The sequence below is a fragment of the Mus caroli genome, unplaced genomic scaffold (assembly GCF_978045245.1).
Source record: "Mus caroli unplaced genomic scaffold, Mus_caroli_1 scaffold_5, whole genome shotgun sequence".
NCBI classification, from domain to species: domain Eukaryota; kingdom Metazoa; phylum Chordata; class Mammalia; order Rodentia; family Muridae; genus Mus; species Mus caroli.
In genome coordinates, this window is record NW_028227260.1 from 27,848,274 (window position 1) to 27,866,225 (window position 17,952).

The following is a 17,952-nucleotide window of genomic DNA, read 5'->3' on the forward strand; positions in this document are numbered from 1 at the left end:
GCCACATTACAAGTTTCTGATACCTATGTGACCAATTGCTCTCATGCTGGACAGTACAGCTACCAGATATTTACACCTTTGCAGAAACTTCTGTTGGATCAGCAATGCAGGATCTCCAAGGGCAGCCCTTCAACTTTACACTGAACCAGGCTTCTCCCTTTTCTCTATTGTCCATAGTAGAAAGCCCAACAACAGGCAGCACCAACTCAGAGTTCTAGCACATTTGGAGTTACACAAAGAAAACCGATTTAAGAAAAGGAAAAGAGAAACAGTTGACTTTTTATGGCTCTCACTACTTCTTCAGCCACTTTTCTTTCCTGTTCACATGATTTATCTACATTTATTTCTTTTTAAGTTTTATTTAATGTATATCTGCATGTACACCTGCATACTATAAGGGGGTGTCAGATTTCATTATGAGATGGTTGTGAGCCACAATGTGGTTGCTGGGAATTGAACTCAGAACCTCTGGAAGGGCAGACAGTGTTCTTAACTGCTGAGCCATCTCTCCAGCCCTCATCTAAATTTATACATTACTTTGTAGGAGATTCTTATTTTTATGTTTTTTTTTTGTTTCCAGCAAATGACCTTATCAGTCTAAATTCAAAATGTTACATATTGATTGATATATATATGCATGTAGCCACTTGGCCACTGGTATGGTCCTTATGATGCTACCAACCAGAATATTGTCAAAATTATTTCTCTGATTCTAATTAATGTTTATAGTGGTCATTTTGATATATATGCCTGTTGATTAATCAAAGTTAGAAATTAACTTTCAATTTTGTTTTAGTGATAAGTATGCTTTAATGGGTTTTTGTAAAAATGGACATTTTCCTGAAAGTGCTGACTGTTCTACTTGGTGGTACATTTTTAATACAAATTTTCAGTTCACCAAAATGGCCAATTCTCTTATTATCCTGGATCAGTTTCTCTGCTATGGAAGAGTGAGATGTGCTAGAAGCGAAATCAACAGGATCAAAACAAAACATGTACTCTTTGGACTTGCAGTAGTTGGAGTAATAGAAGATTGAATCCCATGTGTAAATTCTCGTTATCAGTATTTGGATTAGACCTGGCCCATTTTGGCTAACATCTTCCCTGATGATTCTTGTCTTTTCATTAATGCAGTCCAGCAAAATCAAGAAGGGAAGCAAGGGTGACTGTACTGTACTGAAACCCACACTTATGGCTGCTGTTCCGGTGAGTACAGAATAGTCATACAGATAGCAAAGGCTCACTTAGACAAGCTCTTGCTTACACTTCTAATTTTGAAAATGTAATACTTTTAAGTATATGTGTCCACTTAAGAATAATTTTACTTTGAAATGTTGGCATAGGTGATCCTCAAAAAAAATAATCATAGAAAGACTAAAGTTGAAATGTGTACCTGTATTTGCTGGTGCCTGAAAATTCAAGATGAAAATGACCTTCACATCACCTAGAGTTAGGCATAGTCCCAGTATCTTAAGGTAGAAATGTACTCGACAGATTGTTTTGTTAAATCTTATTTGATACAGTTAAGGAAGTCCTACAGCATCCTACTGAACTGAGGCAGCATCTCCACTGTTACAGGACAGGTTGGTGACAGATCTGAGTCTAAAGGGCAACACTTCTCACTCACCACACCACACAAAGGTAGTGTCTGACAAATCATCGCCCTGAAGTTCTTCCTAAAGAAATGTACTCATTAGTGATTAAACCATCGCTTAGATCAGAGCCCTCCCTGACCATGTGACCTCAGGAAATAAACTCATAGAAACATCTAGACCGTTCAGGTATCCCTCCATCCCCATGATTGCTGTTTGGATTTGGACAATGGAAGACTCTTTTCCTGTTCATGTCCTGCTGGCCTATGAGTTCAGCAGCTGTCCAGGACTTGCTGGCCAGTCTTTCCCATTGGTTGAACCAGGTCTTTTCCACCGCTGCTCTCCTTGTATACTTGTGCTGAGTCTTTTTAAAATAAAATTTTATTTTATTTTAGATTGTGTATGTTTATTGGACATGTTATACTAATGAATATGTATTATCTTTAGTTTCCTAGAAGTAGTGAACAAGTCAGTAAAATTAGTTGTATAATAAATGAAATTAATATATCCATTATCCTGGAGATTTCTAGGTAAGATGGTGGTTCTCAACTTGTGGGTCGTGACATCCACAGGTGTCACATATCAGATATCCTGCATATCAGGTATTTACAGTATGCTTCATAACAGCAGCAAAATTACAGTTTTGAAGTAGGAACTGAGTAATTTTATAGTTGGAGAAGTCACCACAATGTGAAGGAACTATACTAAATAAAGGGTCAAAGCATTAGGAAGGTTGAGAACCACTGCCCTAAGAGGTTGTATCAAGGTATTGTCAATTTGAGACTGTCTTTGGTATTGTTTTAATTCTTTTCATATTATTTAGTATTTTGTTTCTCTTGCAGGAAATCATGGATAGAATTTATAAGAATGTTATGAGCAAGGTTCAAGAGATGAATTATGTTCAGAAAACTCTATTTAAAATCGGGTATGATTACAAATTAGAGCAAATCAAGAAAGGCTATGACGCCCCTCTTTGTAATCTGTAAGTATATTCAGGGGCCCTGAATTTTGAACCTGTATTGTGTTCTGCTTGGTATAGTGTGGTATGGCCTCCAAATTTTGATGTTTTCCAGTCTGGTTTTAAACTTTTTAACCCAAGCGACCCTCTTGCCTCAGCTTTTCAAAGTCTGGCACCATGAACACGTGTCAGTGTGCCTATGAGGTTTTGTGTTTTTAAACCTGAAAGAAGACCAAACAAATGGCAAATTCATCTAGTTCGAAGATTATCACCATGATCAAAACCTCGACTTATTCTTTATTCTATATCCTATCATTTATACAGGAATGAAGAGACAGTGGACTCTGACTTTGATAATTTAACTAATTTTAATACTTAATACTTAAATAAGTATTGGGTCTCTTGAAGAAAACTCAGAATACAGTTTTGAATATAAACATTCAAGCTTAATTTTTGAATATAAACATTAAAGCTTAAGAGTAACATAATAAGCAACATTACTGTATATACACAGAGAGAGAGAGAGAGAGAAAGAAAAGAGATTTTTAAGGTGCATTCTACATGTGTTTCTCTGTTTTACTGTGTTCATAAAGTTAGGGTAAGTCAGTGAGTATAGCAGTTACAGTGTAGCAGTGCGAGTTGTCATTCGAAGCTTCATAAGTAGACCTAATGCTCCATAGAAAACTTATATTTTTCCTTCGATGCCATTTTCTTTTGTTTAGCATGTGTCTGAGCATGATCCCAATATTACACATTTGGATTGGGGGGGGGCGGGGCTTGAATGCTTTCCTGGCATAGTATGAAGGTATTATTTGCTGTGTTTCTCACCTTCCCATTATCATCATGGTTTGGAAACGTCTGTTCCACCACGGTTTGGAGAATTTTATCATTGTTTATAAGTTGTCAGGTATCAAGAATAGTGTGTGACAGTATGACCATCATTTTCCCCCTTCTTTTCAAGGATCCTGTTTAAAAAGGTGAAGGCTCTGCTGGGAGGGAATGTCCGCATGATGCTGTCTGGCGGCGCGCCACTGTCCCCTCAGACACACCGATTCATGAATGTCTGCTTCTGCTGCCCCATTGGTCAGGGCTATGGGCTGACAGAATCATGTGGTGCTGGAACAGTTACTGAAGGTAAGCATTGGTCATGTGTTAGCATCATGGGGAAGACCATGGTTATCTTATAATGTTCTTAAAATTTTTTGAGATTATAACAGTTACATCATTTCCCCTATCTCTTTGTTTCCTTCAAACCTTGCCATATACCTCTCCTTGCTCTCTTTCAAATTCTTTTTTTAAAAATTGTTGTAACATGCATATAGTTATATATATATAAAGATTCCCTATTAGAACCAGCTCATTCCATAGTGTTACTCCTATGTATGTTTTCAGGACTGACCATTTTGGGTTTTTGAGACAGGGTTTCTCTGTGTAGCTCTGGCTGTCCTGGAACTCACTTTGTAGATCAGGCTGGCCTCAAACTCAGAGATCTGCCTGCCTTTACCTCCTGGGTGCTGGGATTAAAGGTGCATACACTGACGTCTGGCAGGGGTGACCATTGGGTATTGAATATCCAACTGGTGTGCTTTCCTTGCAGAAGACGACTTCTCCCTGTCCCAGCATTGTCTTTGTCCTCTCTTATAGGGCTGAGGCCTCCTTGTCTTTTCCCCATCCAATTTGGCATGCCTGTTATTGTCACTGTTCAGTCATATTGGTGAGATCTTATGGATGTAGCTTCTGACATTACCAGGAGATATGATCACACAGCAAATTCCCTCCTTAATTCTCTGGCTCCCCTCCCAGCCACGCCCTGTTGCCTGAACATTAGGTGCAGGAATTGGTTTGGAAATGTATCCATTTGGACCGGGTTCCACAGTTTTGATGGGTTGTAGTTTTCTGTAATGGTTCCCAGATGCTGCAGAGAGAAGTTTCTTTGATGAAGGGTGAGAACTACACTTACCTGTGAGTGTTATAGTGTGGTTAGGGATTATGTTGGCTTAGTACATGAATGGTTGGGAATTATCCTCCAAGATCCATGACTTCTAATCCTGGGTAGTTGGCTAGGCTTCCAGAACTAGGCATGGGTTCTCTCTTGTTGAGCAGGTCTTATATCCAGTTAGAGAGCTGTTGGTTATCACCATGCATGCCACGTCTGCACCCATAGAGTTATCTTGTCATGTTGGTCATTCTTGTGGTTCATAGGCATCATAGCTGGCTAGGACTAGTGGTCTTTGGAAGCATGACTGCTTCTGGTAGGAGGACAGCTAATCCTCAGGGAGAGAGGCATGCAGGTTACTTCCAGCTCAGGGGTCTCTGGGCCCTGTATCTAAAATGGTGTCTTCAGCAATAAGCAAAAAAGAGTTTGCTCTAAGCCTACCCTGTGTTAGTTTTATAAACACTTAGTTGAAAGTATCATATGTCCCTTTTAGCTTTAAGCCTCAGAATTCTGTCATGATAGTTTCATTTTCTTTCCTTGATCAGTTTTTAAAATTCTATTTTTATTCTTTCACAATGTCATAATGAATGCAGCAGATTTTGGTCATATCCATACAGCATTACATCTCTCTAGCTACCACTAGGGCCCTTAGTCCTCTCTCCTCCCATTTTTTTGTATTCAGTTACTGCTGCCAATATGCACATGGTATGGAATTGTCTCCTGTGATGTAGGCAACCCATTGCTGGCCACGTTCCCAAAGAATGATTTCACATCCCAGCAGCTCTCAGTTACCAATAACTCCTTTGCCAAGGTGGGGTCTTAGGAACCCTGTGGAATTTTCACTGGCGTAGTCTTGTGCAGGTCTTGTATAGGAGGCATAGCTGCTGTGAGTTGATACGTACAACAGCCACATTGTGTTCAGAAGTTAGCATTTTGACACACATGCCCATCCTCTGGCTCTTGTATTCTGATGTAATGACATGTTTGTTCCTCATTAGATGGAAGAAAGTTCTATCTAGATCATTGGTTTTCCACCTTCCTGATGCTGTGTCCCTCTAATACAGTCCCTCATGGTGTACTGATTCCCCAAATCATAAAGATTATTTTCGTTGCTACTTCCTAACTATTAATTTTGCCACAGTTGTTAATTGTAATGTAAATCGTTTTGGAGATTGAGGGTTACCAAAGGGCTTGTGACTCACAGCCTGAGATCAGTGTTACAGTAGCTGATTCATCCATCCGTACTGAGCACTACCCACACCTACTAGGCACTCTGAACTCTGGTTCTCTGCATTAACCATTTCTAGCCAAAGTTGAGAGCAATGCAAATCTATGGGTGTACATATAGATAGACAGTTTGGTGATAGCCTGATCTCAATCCTCACTTTGGGGAATTTCACTCTTGGAGCAAGTATCCCTCTTACATCCCTCCTTTTTTGTTTTATCTTCTGTTACCTTCAATTCCTAAAGGCAGAGTGTCTCAGCCTTATCCCTCTTCACATTCTGATGCACACAATTCTTTGGTTTGACACCCCTTTCATGTACTGAGAGGTATTAACAATCACATTACTAGTAGTAACTTGCTCGCCCACGCTGTACAAATGGAACATAGCTCCAAATATTGCCACATATCTCCTGAGCACATGAAAATCCTGCCAGGTTGAGAAACACTAGGGTTATATAGGAATCATTTTTTTAAAGGTTGTTTTTCTGGTTTGAACTTGAGTAGGTCTTGTACATGCTGTTTCAGTCTCTGAGTTCATATGCGTATCACCTCAATTGATACCGACTGGTAAAGGGAAAATGTTTTCTTCAATGGAGTGTTATACTCAAGGACAGGACCCATCCCAGGTCAATACAAAATACACATTTTGTGTGTGTGTGTGTGTGTTTGCGGGGATTTGTCTTACTGGTTTTTTTGTTTGTTTTGATTTTCTTTTGGGAGTTTGGTGGATAGAGAGGTAGAGAGGAGTTGGGAGGGAAAAGAGTTTATCAAAATATTGCATGAAAAATTTTAAAATAAAAATGGCATTTTAATCACATGTGCACACATGCGTGCGTGCACACACATACACACACACACACACACACACACACACACACACACACTAGTGCAGGCATCCACAGAGTCCAGAAGAGTGTGTTGGATCTCTTGTGGCTAGGCATACAGGTGATTAGATGTAAGCCACCTGAAATCATGGCTGGGAACTAAAATCCCGCCCTCTGCAAGAACAGCAAGGGCTCTTAACCTCTGAGCTACCTCTGCAGCCTAGGAACTTTGATGAATCAGATTACTATCACTTCATGCTAACTGTGTCCAAAAGTAATACCCCAATTCCAAAGTGGCCACCTATTGCTAAATTATTTGTTGTGTCAGTATTATCACATCTTTGAAACCATTCCAGGAGTTAATCAACTTGGAACTCCTCAGACTGTTTCCTATCTTTAATTTTAATTGGTTCTACCCATTCTCTCACTAGGCTGCCCTTTCCCTCTGGGCCAAAGTTGTCATCGCACTTTATATTACTTTAGCTGTTCTGAAATGACAGCCCTTTAGTCTTTTCTAGCCTACCCACTGTTTGATGGATGTGTAAAGTCTAAACACGCCTTTACCTAGTTTTTTTTTTTTTTTGGAAGATATTGTTGATCTAGTGTGATTGTACCCGTCTATCATCTTAGATACCTGTCTTTTCTTCCCTAGGCAAGCCATCTCTCTGACAGAGCTTTTCTGGCTTAACCTCACTGTAATTTCTCTCTTCTTGAGGAATACCCTTTCTGTTGACTGGTTATAGCCAATCATCATTGCCCAACTTTTATAAGGATAGTTTGTTTTACATGGATCCTTCGGGTATCTAGAATACTATGGTACTTGTAGAAGCCTCCAGGTAAAAGGCACAGAGAGTAGGAAAGCAACACAAGTATTCCATGTACAGATTGGAGTATGCAGCCCTAAAGGGGGAGGGGCAGCCCAAGTCCTTGTGACTGTTAACTGAGGTGAATAGCGGACCCATGGGGGTAAGATGAACATCCCCCTATATATATATATATATATATGTCATTGTAGAGAGCATTTCTTTCTCTTTTGAGATTATAACTTAATTTAAATCATCTATTTAATTAATCACATCTTCATAGATGGCCATCCTCTGATACATATGCAGCTAGAAACACGAGTCACACCATGTGTTTTCATTGATTAGATAGCTTATTATGAACCCAACACTATAGAAAACACTGTGCGATAACTTACAAAGGATGACGTGAGTGTGGGAAGATGCCCTGGTACCTTAGGTTTTTTTTTTTTTTTTTTTTTTTTTTTTAAATGTAGTGGGTACAACCTATCTACATACCGGCAAAGGACATTCTCACTATCATGTGTATAAGTGTATAAGACAGAGCTACAGTTTTCTTATCTTGCATTTCTTGGTTATCTCATTTTAACTCCTTTTCAAGAGTACTCAAGTTCCAATTATTGATTTCATAACTCTCTGGGATAAGACAACTCGTAGTCTTTCTTTCCAATTGAAGCTGTTTTGTAAAGGCTGCTGCCGGGTTTTTGTACTATGCTTTCTGTAGGACTGACACCCTTGTCCTAGCTTCTTAGCTCATTTCTGTCATTGCTTGTCCATGCAGATTAGGATTTAAGTGTTCTCTGTACTGTTTCACATACATTTTTCCCTGGGTTGTCTGTTGGTAAGGCCTTTGAGGGCTGGGTCAGATCATTCTTCATATGTTAGCTAGCAATGTTTAATATAGTGCTGGGTTCATAATAAACCATCTATGAAGATGTGATTATTGCTAAGAGTAGCCACAGATTGCTAAGGAAGGGCTAATGACATGGTGATGGTGATGATGATGATGTTGATGATGCCACTGCTGCTGTCTCAGAACAGTGGTTACAGCTCTTGGACATTTTATTTGTGACAAGTAGCAGCAAGTGCCGCTTTCATCATCACATTTGGTCTTCACTGCATGTACTTTTAAATATGAAGTCGGGGTGTTTTTTATAGGTGAAGAAATGGAGCCAAAGACAAGTAATTTGATACATGCAGTGAGTGATAGAACGGGAATTCTTGTGATATTCTTCTGTCTTAGCAGAATCCTAGGTTAGATAATGGTAGACCTCATCCCTTGCTTTTAGCAGATTTTAAAAAATGTAATTATTTAAAATATAGCCCTGGGAAGAAAAATATTCCGTGGAAATGGGAGTCGAAATGCTGAAAAATGTAGAGTTGGCACTCCCCATGTCACCTTTTAGAGCCGGCATTTCTAGTGGCCTGGTGTGCACGTCGGAACTACTGTACACTAATGGTGGTGGTGCCTTTTCTCTTCTAGTTACTGACTACACTACTGGAAGAGTTGGAGCTCCTCTTATTTGCTGTGAAATTAAACTGAAAGACTGGCAGGAAGGTAAGGGTTTCACACCGGCTTCTGGGATTTCTAGACGCACTGAAAACCCTCAGGAGCCTTGGGTTGCATTGAAGTGAGAAGCTGCCTGTCAGAGCAGGTGGTTCTTTGGTTTTGCCCATTCCTATGACTTCCTTATGCTCAGAGGGGAAAATGACTACATTTTAGCCAGTGTCCTTTTTAATTTAGGAAATACTCAATGGCAAGGTGGGACGGAGTTTCTAATTGGAACTTCCCCTGGATGAGGGACCTTTTGAAGTTCACCTCTGCTAGTGATGACATTGGGGCTGTGAAGGAGAAACCCTGTACACATTTATACAACAAGGCCTTGACGCTAGCCAATTTCCAGTCAGTATTCATCTGTGTAGTTACTTTGTACAGTAAATATTTACATATACAGAGGCAAGGCATTTAGAAGAAACCAGAATCATAAACACAACTGTTGATAATTCTTTTTACAAACATCTGAAGTCAGGTATAAACCAATTTTCCTATGATGGACATGATAAAGGATAATAAATATACATTAATTACATGCAGTATGGTGGATTATTAAATAAACAAATAATTAAACAGCCTTGCCATGCCAGAAAGAATTGATGATAACTACTAGACAGTAATTGTCTGGCCACTGTTTTAATCTGTAAAGTTTTCCCCATTTGCCACGGCCTCCCCTTCTCGGTTGCTTAATGCTATGCCCTTTCTTCCTGTCTAGTGTCTCTGCCTGAAACTTTCCTGAGCATTAAATCTGAAAAGTGTTGATAGCAACACATTGAAGACTTACTTAGAACCCCTTTAAGTTTTGCTCTTGTTGGGGATGGTTTTATTGAACACTTAGCTTTAATTATGTCTGCTGCTTGAAGGTTTGTATCATGGGAAGGTTTGGGTAGGAGGTTTGCAATGGTGCCTGTCATAGAGTTTCCCTTGCTCTCCTTCCCATTATTCCCTTATTATACACTCATAACTGATGAAATGTAAACTTAGCTCCTCCCAAAAACACAATATAAACTTTAGAATAACAAACTTGAAGAATTAATGAAGGGTCATTGAGACGACTCAGTAGCTCATTGAACTTGCTGCCAAGTTCGATGGCCTGAGTTTGTTTCTTGGGACCCACATAATGGAAGAAAAGATCCAACTGTTGCAATGTTTTTTCTGACTTACGCGCACTGTGGCATGCGGGTGTGTACATGTGTACATGTGTGTACACACACGCATGTGCACCTGTGCACACACAAATAATTGTAATAAAGAATTTATAGAAGATGATAAATTTTGTTTGAGAATAATAACTGATTTTTTAAAAAAAAATTTATAGGTGGTTATACAGTTCATGATAAGCCGAACCCCAGAGGTGAAATTGTGATTGGCGGCCAGAATATCTCCATGGGATATTTTAAAAATGAAGAGAAAACAGCAGAAGATTATTGTGTGGATGAAAATGGACAAAGGTGGTTTTGCACTGGCGATATTGGAGAATTCCATCCTGATGGATGCTTACAGATTATAGGTCAGTGTGTTCTCTCTTCTATAGTCTCTTTCATTTTGTAGCTTCAGTGAGGCTGAATAAGAACATAGGTTAGGCCATCAGTGGGGTTGGTAGACTGATTAGTTCCAACTCTCTGCAAGCTCCTTTACTTGTGCCCTTTCTGCCTGAGCTCCAATCTGTGAAATAGACACATCCACCTCATAGCGCAGCTGCTAGCCTTAGATGAGTTAAGAAATGAGAGATGCTCAGAGAAGTGCCTGAATCTTTTGAAGTAGTAGCAATGTGTGAGGAGGGGAAGGGGAAAGTGGACAGAAAAATGGAAAATAGATTCAGCAATGAATAAACAAAAAAATGATCCAGGAAAGACCTCTTTTGCTTAACTCTACAGAACTCTGTATAACTATTTACGGTGGCATGCATATATGATTTTAGGCCTTCCTTCCCCCTAATTTCTCAGTGATCATCATGCACCCCTTTTTTTTCCGGTACCTCTTTCTATGGCTCTATCTGTAAGAGCTAGATCATTTCAATCTTCAGCACCAGTCTATTCTTTTGAAAGTGCGTGTTGCTTTGGCATTATTATTATTATTATTTTTAAAACTGGACTTAACGGAAGTAGATGTTTATACTCAAAACGCAACTCCAAAAGCGACTCCAAAAGAAATCCTGTGTTCACTTTCAATAGGCAAAGGTTTAAACACTAACTAGCTATAAGGGCTACTCATCCAGGTCTAGTCTGTCTTCTAGTGATACAGTCGCTTGGTCATAGTTCTAGTGACACATTTCATTCTGTGGCTCTACTTTACAGTATCTGAGCAGAATGTAAGCAGTGATTTCCTGGGAAGTTTGGTCTTCATCTTTACCATTCATCTACTGATTCATTTAAAAAACATGATGAACTTTTTTCCTAGGCAATCATATTCATATTTTTCCTATTGCCATCTATTGTGGAGCAAAGCTAGGTTTTGTATATGCTAGAGGAGTACTATGCATGTACATCCTAAGCTCCCTTTTATCCTCTACTGGTGCAACTGGTTTTTGAGACGTGTTTTGTGTTAGATAACAAAACGGAGCTATAAGCTTATGTAGCACAGCCTGGCCTTGACCTCACAAGCTTTCTGCGTCAGACTCCTATGAATAGGAATTCTATCCATGTGCCACCACGTCTGGCTCCTCTTCAGTTTGCATGTGTGTATGGTGTTTGTACTTGGTGTGTGTCTGTGCACATCGGTGTGTGGGTAGACCTGGAGGACAGAGGTGGAAGGGCTGGGTGTCTTTTAAAACCATTCTCTGGCGTCTTTTGAGACAGTATTTCACTGAACCTGGAGCTTATCCATTTGTCTGGGCTTGCTGGCCAATGAGCTTCAGGAATTGACCTGGTTCTGCCCTTCTCCCAACACTGAGCTTAAACACACGTGCTAGTGCCCAGCGTTTATGTGGGTGCTGGAGATTTGAACTCAGGTCATCATGCTTCCCATCCCCCACCCCCACCCCCACCCTCGGCCAATGTGTGTTAGAGGATTATTTTTATTATCCCATTTCCTTGAATATAATCTTACATTTGTGCATTTTGGAAGAAACTAAACAATTGTGATCCAAATGTATGGATATTATCAACACATATGTACAATGCACGTGCCCACTGTTGCTGCAGGTTTAAAATGGAAAAGGAAGCCATTAGGGTTAGCAGAATTGTCAGAGAGGGTCTTTTGTTGAAAAGCATCTAGCACAGTCTTTTTTAGAAAACCTATTTTTTCATCCATGAGTACAGTGAGTTTTGATCAGAACCCTCCTCCCCCGTCCTCCTACGCCTCTGTCTTCCTTACTATTGCTGTTGGTAGGCAACACATCATTCATAGAAAAGATTTAAAGCAGGCTAATAATTACTCAAGATGAGCTGTCCTGTGACAGTACTTTCTTACAGCACTGTCACTTTACAAAGAAAATGTCAAATAGGGAATGTGGGAATTGGCATTTGTTGAGTGTGCTTTATATGGAATAGACTGTGACATGCTTCTGTGGGGAAGGCACCATTGTCACGGATATGAATGAGGTGGAAAGAGATGAGCTGAAATACCAAGCATCACAGCCTGTAGCAGATGATGCTCCCATTCCTAATCTAATGCTCCAAGTTCTGTTCCTTCCCTTAACGTCATTGGAATTCTGAGTGTGAGAAGTTCATAACATTCAGGGAGTATGACATGATGTTACAGCTTTGTATAACCTTTAGCTAATATTTATTTAAGTATGTTTTTATTAAACTATTTTCAAACAGTATATTTTGATTGTGTTTTCACCCCTCCCCAAGTCCTCCCAGATCTTCCTCACCTTCCTACCTAATTTTGTGCCCTCTCAAACTTTTATACACTCTCTTAAAAGGAAAAGACAAAATGAAAGTCAAAACATCCAAAAAACAAAAAAACCAGTAAGACAAAAGAGAAGCAAGCAAATACCATGGAATCTTGTGTATGTATGTGTGTGTGTGTGTGTGTGTGTGTGTGTCTGTGTCTGTGTGTGTGTGTGTCTGTGTCTGTGTGTCTGTGTGTTTGGCTAACTACTGCCAGAAATGTGTCCTGCTCTGGTATGTGGTTGATAGATTTGGTGACACTTATTGGAGAGAACTGATTTGAGACATACTCTTGCAGTCATACCTCAGACTGAACTTGAACCATTAAGAGACTACACTGGCCTAGAACTTAAGATGATCTTACCTTACACACCTGAGTGCTGAATCTTTAGTACTTGATGCATTTTTATCAGTATGCTTTGGAAAATTATATATGTATACACACATAATTTTATGTATTAAAATTATATTTATATATTTATTAAACTATATTGAAATTTATATTAAATTTTATGTACATATGCATATATACATATATGTCAAGATTTTAGAAGAAATATCTTTATAAATAAAATCTAAGGCAATAAATTTAAATAAAACCAGAATTATGTATGCCACAATGCAACAAACTGTGGGTTTGTAGTTTTTAATAGAAAATACAATTCTTTTTTTTTTTTCTTTTTTTTTTTTTTCCAAGACAGGGTTTCTCTCTATAGCCCTGGCTGTCCTGTAACTCACTTTGTAGATCAGGCTGGCCTTGAACTCAGAAACCCCCCTGCCTCTGCCTCCGGAGTGCTGGGATTCCCAACCATAGTTCTCCCCTACTCCCCCTAGCTGCCTCCAACCTTTCTTCTTCATCAGATCCATTCCCCCCTCCATCTCCATTCAGAGGAGCTCAGGTCTCCCAAGAGAAAACCGCCAATGTCTCTGATTTAACTTGACGATCCATATTTTTATGATTCTAGATCGTAAGAAAGATCTGGTAAAGTTACAAGCAGGAGAATATGTATCTCTTGGGAAAGTAGAAGCTGCACTGAAGAATTGTCCACTGATCGACAACATCTGTGCTTTTGCCAAAAGGTAACTCTTTGATCTGTCTGTCTGTCTGTCTATCTATCTATCTATCTATCTATCTATCTATCTATCTATCTATCTATCTATGTATCATCTCTTTTGTGTTTGTTGGGGGACGCTCACGTGGAACACCTTGTGCGGGCTCTCTTCTATCACCATTTGGGTCCTGGAGATCAAATTCAGGTCATCAGACTTGATTGCTATCTCGCCAGACAAAAAATAGTTCTGTTTTGTGTTTCATACTTAACAGTAAAAGGAACATTATAAAAGAAATTTGATTGTGTGTAAACATTCAGATATCATCAAAAGTCTCTTAGAACTTTGTGGCTAGGAAAATAAACATTAAAGTTCTTGAATTTATAGAACAACATGACGGTCTTTTCCTGAAACTCATTTATTATAGTTTTTTATTAGACATCTACCATGTCTTGCTAAATGTTTATTTTCTGATTTAACCTATGTTACAAGTTCTTTCATATAGGATCCATAGCAATTAAGACTCAGCATGAATAATTTCCCCAAAAGTTCACATAGGTAGCACATGGTGAATTTTCAGTCCAAGTTTTTCTAAGTCAAAAGCCTGTGAGATTGAGCCACTTTCTTTATTTATTAATATTATATAATATGTATATTTAGAATTACTAATACTGTACTGTTACATTGAATAACGTGAATAATTTTACTTACTCCTTAATATGTATATTTTTCAGTGACCAGTCCTATGTGATCAGTTTTGTGGTTCCTAACCAGAAAAAGTTGACTCTTTTGGCACAACAGAAGGGGGTAGAAGGATCTTGGGTTGATATTTGCAATAATCCCGCCATGGAAGCTGAAATACTGAAAGAAATTCGAGAAGCTGCAAATGCCAGTAAGTAAGAAATTGCTAAGCTGTTGAAGTCCATAAAAGTCACCTAATAATTATTTTGTGCGTTACACTAGAAAATTCAGACACATGTACAATGCATCTTGATTGTATTCACTCCTTGCTACTTCCATCTAAGTCCCTTTAAAACATCTTTATATCCTTTTTTTTTTTCTAAAAATCTCAATGAGTGGTGTGTGTGTGTGTGTGGATATAAAATCAACTTAACAATTAAATACATACTCTTGTTCTTTGAGAATTTTATATGTGTGTGTGTGTATATAAAATCATAATCTGTTTCCCTGTAGCTTCCTTTAGACCTTACCCAATAGTGGGTCTCCTTCCCAATTTTATGTCCTCTTCTCTCTTTTAATAACCCACCAAGTCCCCTTAGTGGTGCCTACATGGGCATGAGTGTAGGGCCATCCATTGAAGCACGGGCAGTCTACCAGTGGCCACACCCCCAAGGAAAAGGTATCAGCGGCAGACAGCAACTCTTAGGCTAAGGGTGGGGGGGCTCATGAGATGCTCTGCCATCCATGTTGACTGACTTGATTTAGTATAGGTCTTTGCAGGCATGACCATAGCTGCTGTGAATTCATTTGCCCAGTGGCTATTCCTTATACAAAAGACAGCATTTCACAGTACTCTTCACTACAGCCCCTACCTTTCATCTTTTACATTCTTCCTAGTTTCTCTTCCACAATGCTCCTTGAGTCTTGGGCAGGGAGGGTTTTTGAGAGTCATGCTATTTAGGGCTGAATACTCACAGTCGCTTATTCTCAGTTCTTTGACAATTATGATATGAGTCTGTGTATTTATTTCTGCCTACTACCAAAAGAAACTTCTGAGCAAGGTTGAGAGCAGTATAGGTATATGGATATAAATAAACAAATAAATACATAAATAAATTCTAATCTGAGTTTCTTCAGGGTCTTTTAATATTAAGGAATGTTGGATTTTGTGTGTTTGTTTGTTGTGTTTTGTTGGTTTTTGAGACAGGGTTTTTCTGTGTCCTGGAACTACTTCAACAGATCATGTTGGCCTCAAACTCACAGAGATTCACCTGCCTCTGTCTCCCTAGTCCTGGAATTAAAGGCCTGCAGCACCACACCCTGGTGGAATGTTGGAGTTTTGCCTTTCTGCATCTATCAGGAGGACCAGGTGGTCCTTGAGTGTAGTTATGCAGTTTATTTCATTTATTGATGTACATATGTTGAGCCATCTCTGGAATTAAGCCAACATGATCATGGTGAATGGTTTGATGGGTTCCTGAATTTTGTTGATAAGTTTTTGCATTTATGTTTATTGGGCTGGTCTATACTTTTTTATTTTGTTGAATCTTTGATTTTGGTATTAGGGTAATAGCAGGTTTGTAGAAATGTTTTTGGCAACACCATGCTCATTTCATATTTTATGGAATAATTTAAGGCGCATTACTATTAGTTCTTTTTTTTTTTTTTTTGGTTTTTCGAGACAGGGTTTCTCTGTGTAGCCCTGGCTGTCCTGGAACTCACTTTGTAGTCCAGGCTGGTCTCGAACTCAGAAATCCGCCTGCCTCTGCCTCCCGAGTGCTGGGATTAAAGGTGTACGCCACCACGCCCGGCTACTATTAGTTCTTGAACATGTAATAAAAACTATCAGTGAAGCTAATCTCTTATCTGGACCTGGATATTTTTAGTTGGGAAATTTTTAGTTACTGCTTCAATTTCACTGATTGTAGACCTGCTTAAATCGTTTATCTCATCTTGGATTAATTTTTCAAGCTTATATACATGTAGAAATTCATTGATTTTTGTTTAGATTTTACAGTTTAATAGAACATATTTCTGTGGGTTTTTCCCCCTGTATTGTTTACTCTTAGAAATTCTGTGAGCTCTCTATAGAGTTTCTCTTTGTGGTTGATTTGTGGTCTATTCCTGTTGTGATTAGATGGAATACAGGGGATTGTTTTAGCTAATTTGTATTTTCTAAGACGTGCCTCATGCCTTAATATATTTTGACATTCTATGGACTTCTTCGAAAAGAAATGTATTCTGCAGTGCTTGGAAGGAATGTCCCATAGATACCTACTAAAGTCTATTTGCTCTATGATATCACCTAAGTCACATGTTCCTCTGAGTTGTTGGAATGACCTTTCAGTTGGTGAGTGTCTTAGTCAGGGTTTCTATTCCTGGACAAAACATCATGACCAAGAAGCAAGTTGGGGAGGAAAGGGTTTATTCGGCTTACACTTCCATACTGCTGTTCATCACCAAGGAAGTCAGGACTGGAACTCAAGCAGGTCAGGAAGCAGGAGCTGATGCAGAGGCCATGGAGGGATGTTCTTTACTGGCTTGCTTCTTTCTTGGTTGTAGGACGGGCCAGGTGCAATAACTTATCTTGCACAGTCTGACAAACCAGCAGTGACTTTCACTGAAGAAAATGCCAAACAAGACAATACTGATGTTTCTCAAGGCCCACCAATAGTTTCTTCTAGATCTGTAACCAGACAAACTTTTGACATCTTTTTTAACTATGCGAGCTTCTGTATTAAACCTAGAATCTCCACTCAGAGGGCCCATGTCAATAAACTCAGCCTGCTCTAGTTTTATGTTCCTTCCACCCTCATCCCACACCCTGAAAATCCATTCCCACACATATTCGCCAGGTTTCTGCTCGAAAGAATTAGCGAACTCATTAAGCTCCTTAGCAGTGTAGCGCATTTCCTCGTGGACTACACTTTCTACCTCCCCCCTAAGGAGCCTGTTTTGCTTTAAGTCTGGTTACAGACTGGAATCCATAGCCACTATGCCTTAAGATCTCCATACCAAGATCCAGATCAGAAACTTCTATCTCCAAGCTGATAAGGGTCACCGGTGAGCCTTCCAATTCTGGATTGTAGTTCATTCCAAATATAGTCAAGTTGACAACCAGGGATAGTCACTACAGTGACAGTCAGTTGTTGGAGTCACCCATTACTATTGTGCTGAGGGTTAATCTGACTTTACATCTACTAATATTTTATGAAATTGGGTATGTGTATATTATGGGTATGTATGTTTTGAATTGGAGCATCCTCTTGCTGAATTATTTGCTTAGTTGTTATAAAGTGACTTTTTAAATTTTTTTTTGTTATTAGGTATTTTCTTCATTTACATTTCAAATGCTATCCCAAAAGTCCCCCATATCCCCACCCCCCACTCCCTTAACCACCCACTCCCACTTCTTGGCCCTGGCGTTCCCCTGTACTTCTCCCTAGTTTGAGTTTGAAGGTTTTTTTTTTTTTTAATTGTTGTTTACTTTCC

At 39.2% G+C, this 17,952-nt stretch overlaps 1 protein-coding gene across 6 annotated transcripts in view; it reads left to right on the forward strand.

Moving 5' to 3' along the window:
• Positions 1-17,952, forward strand: part of Acsl4 (acyl-CoA synthetase long chain family member 4) — a 73,788-nt gene that overhangs the window by 46,011 nt on the left and 9,825 nt on the right. For all 6 annotated transcript variants that reach the window (XM_029473007.2, XM_021152851.3, XM_029473008.2 and 3 more), the window contains exons 9-15: positions 1,135-1,206; positions 2,435-2,574; positions 3,512-3,684; positions 8,822-8,896; positions 10,212-10,403; positions 13,695-13,809; positions 14,514-14,671. In XM_029473007.2, the coding sequence (XP_029328867.1) occupies positions 1,135-1,206; positions 2,435-2,574; positions 3,512-3,684; positions 8,822-8,896; positions 10,212-10,403; positions 13,695-13,809; positions 14,514-14,671 (925 nt within the window). The remainder of the gene's footprint in view (positions 1-1,134; positions 1,207-2,434; positions 2,575-3,511; positions 3,685-8,821; positions 8,897-10,211; positions 10,404-13,694; positions 13,810-14,513; positions 14,672-17,952) is intronic.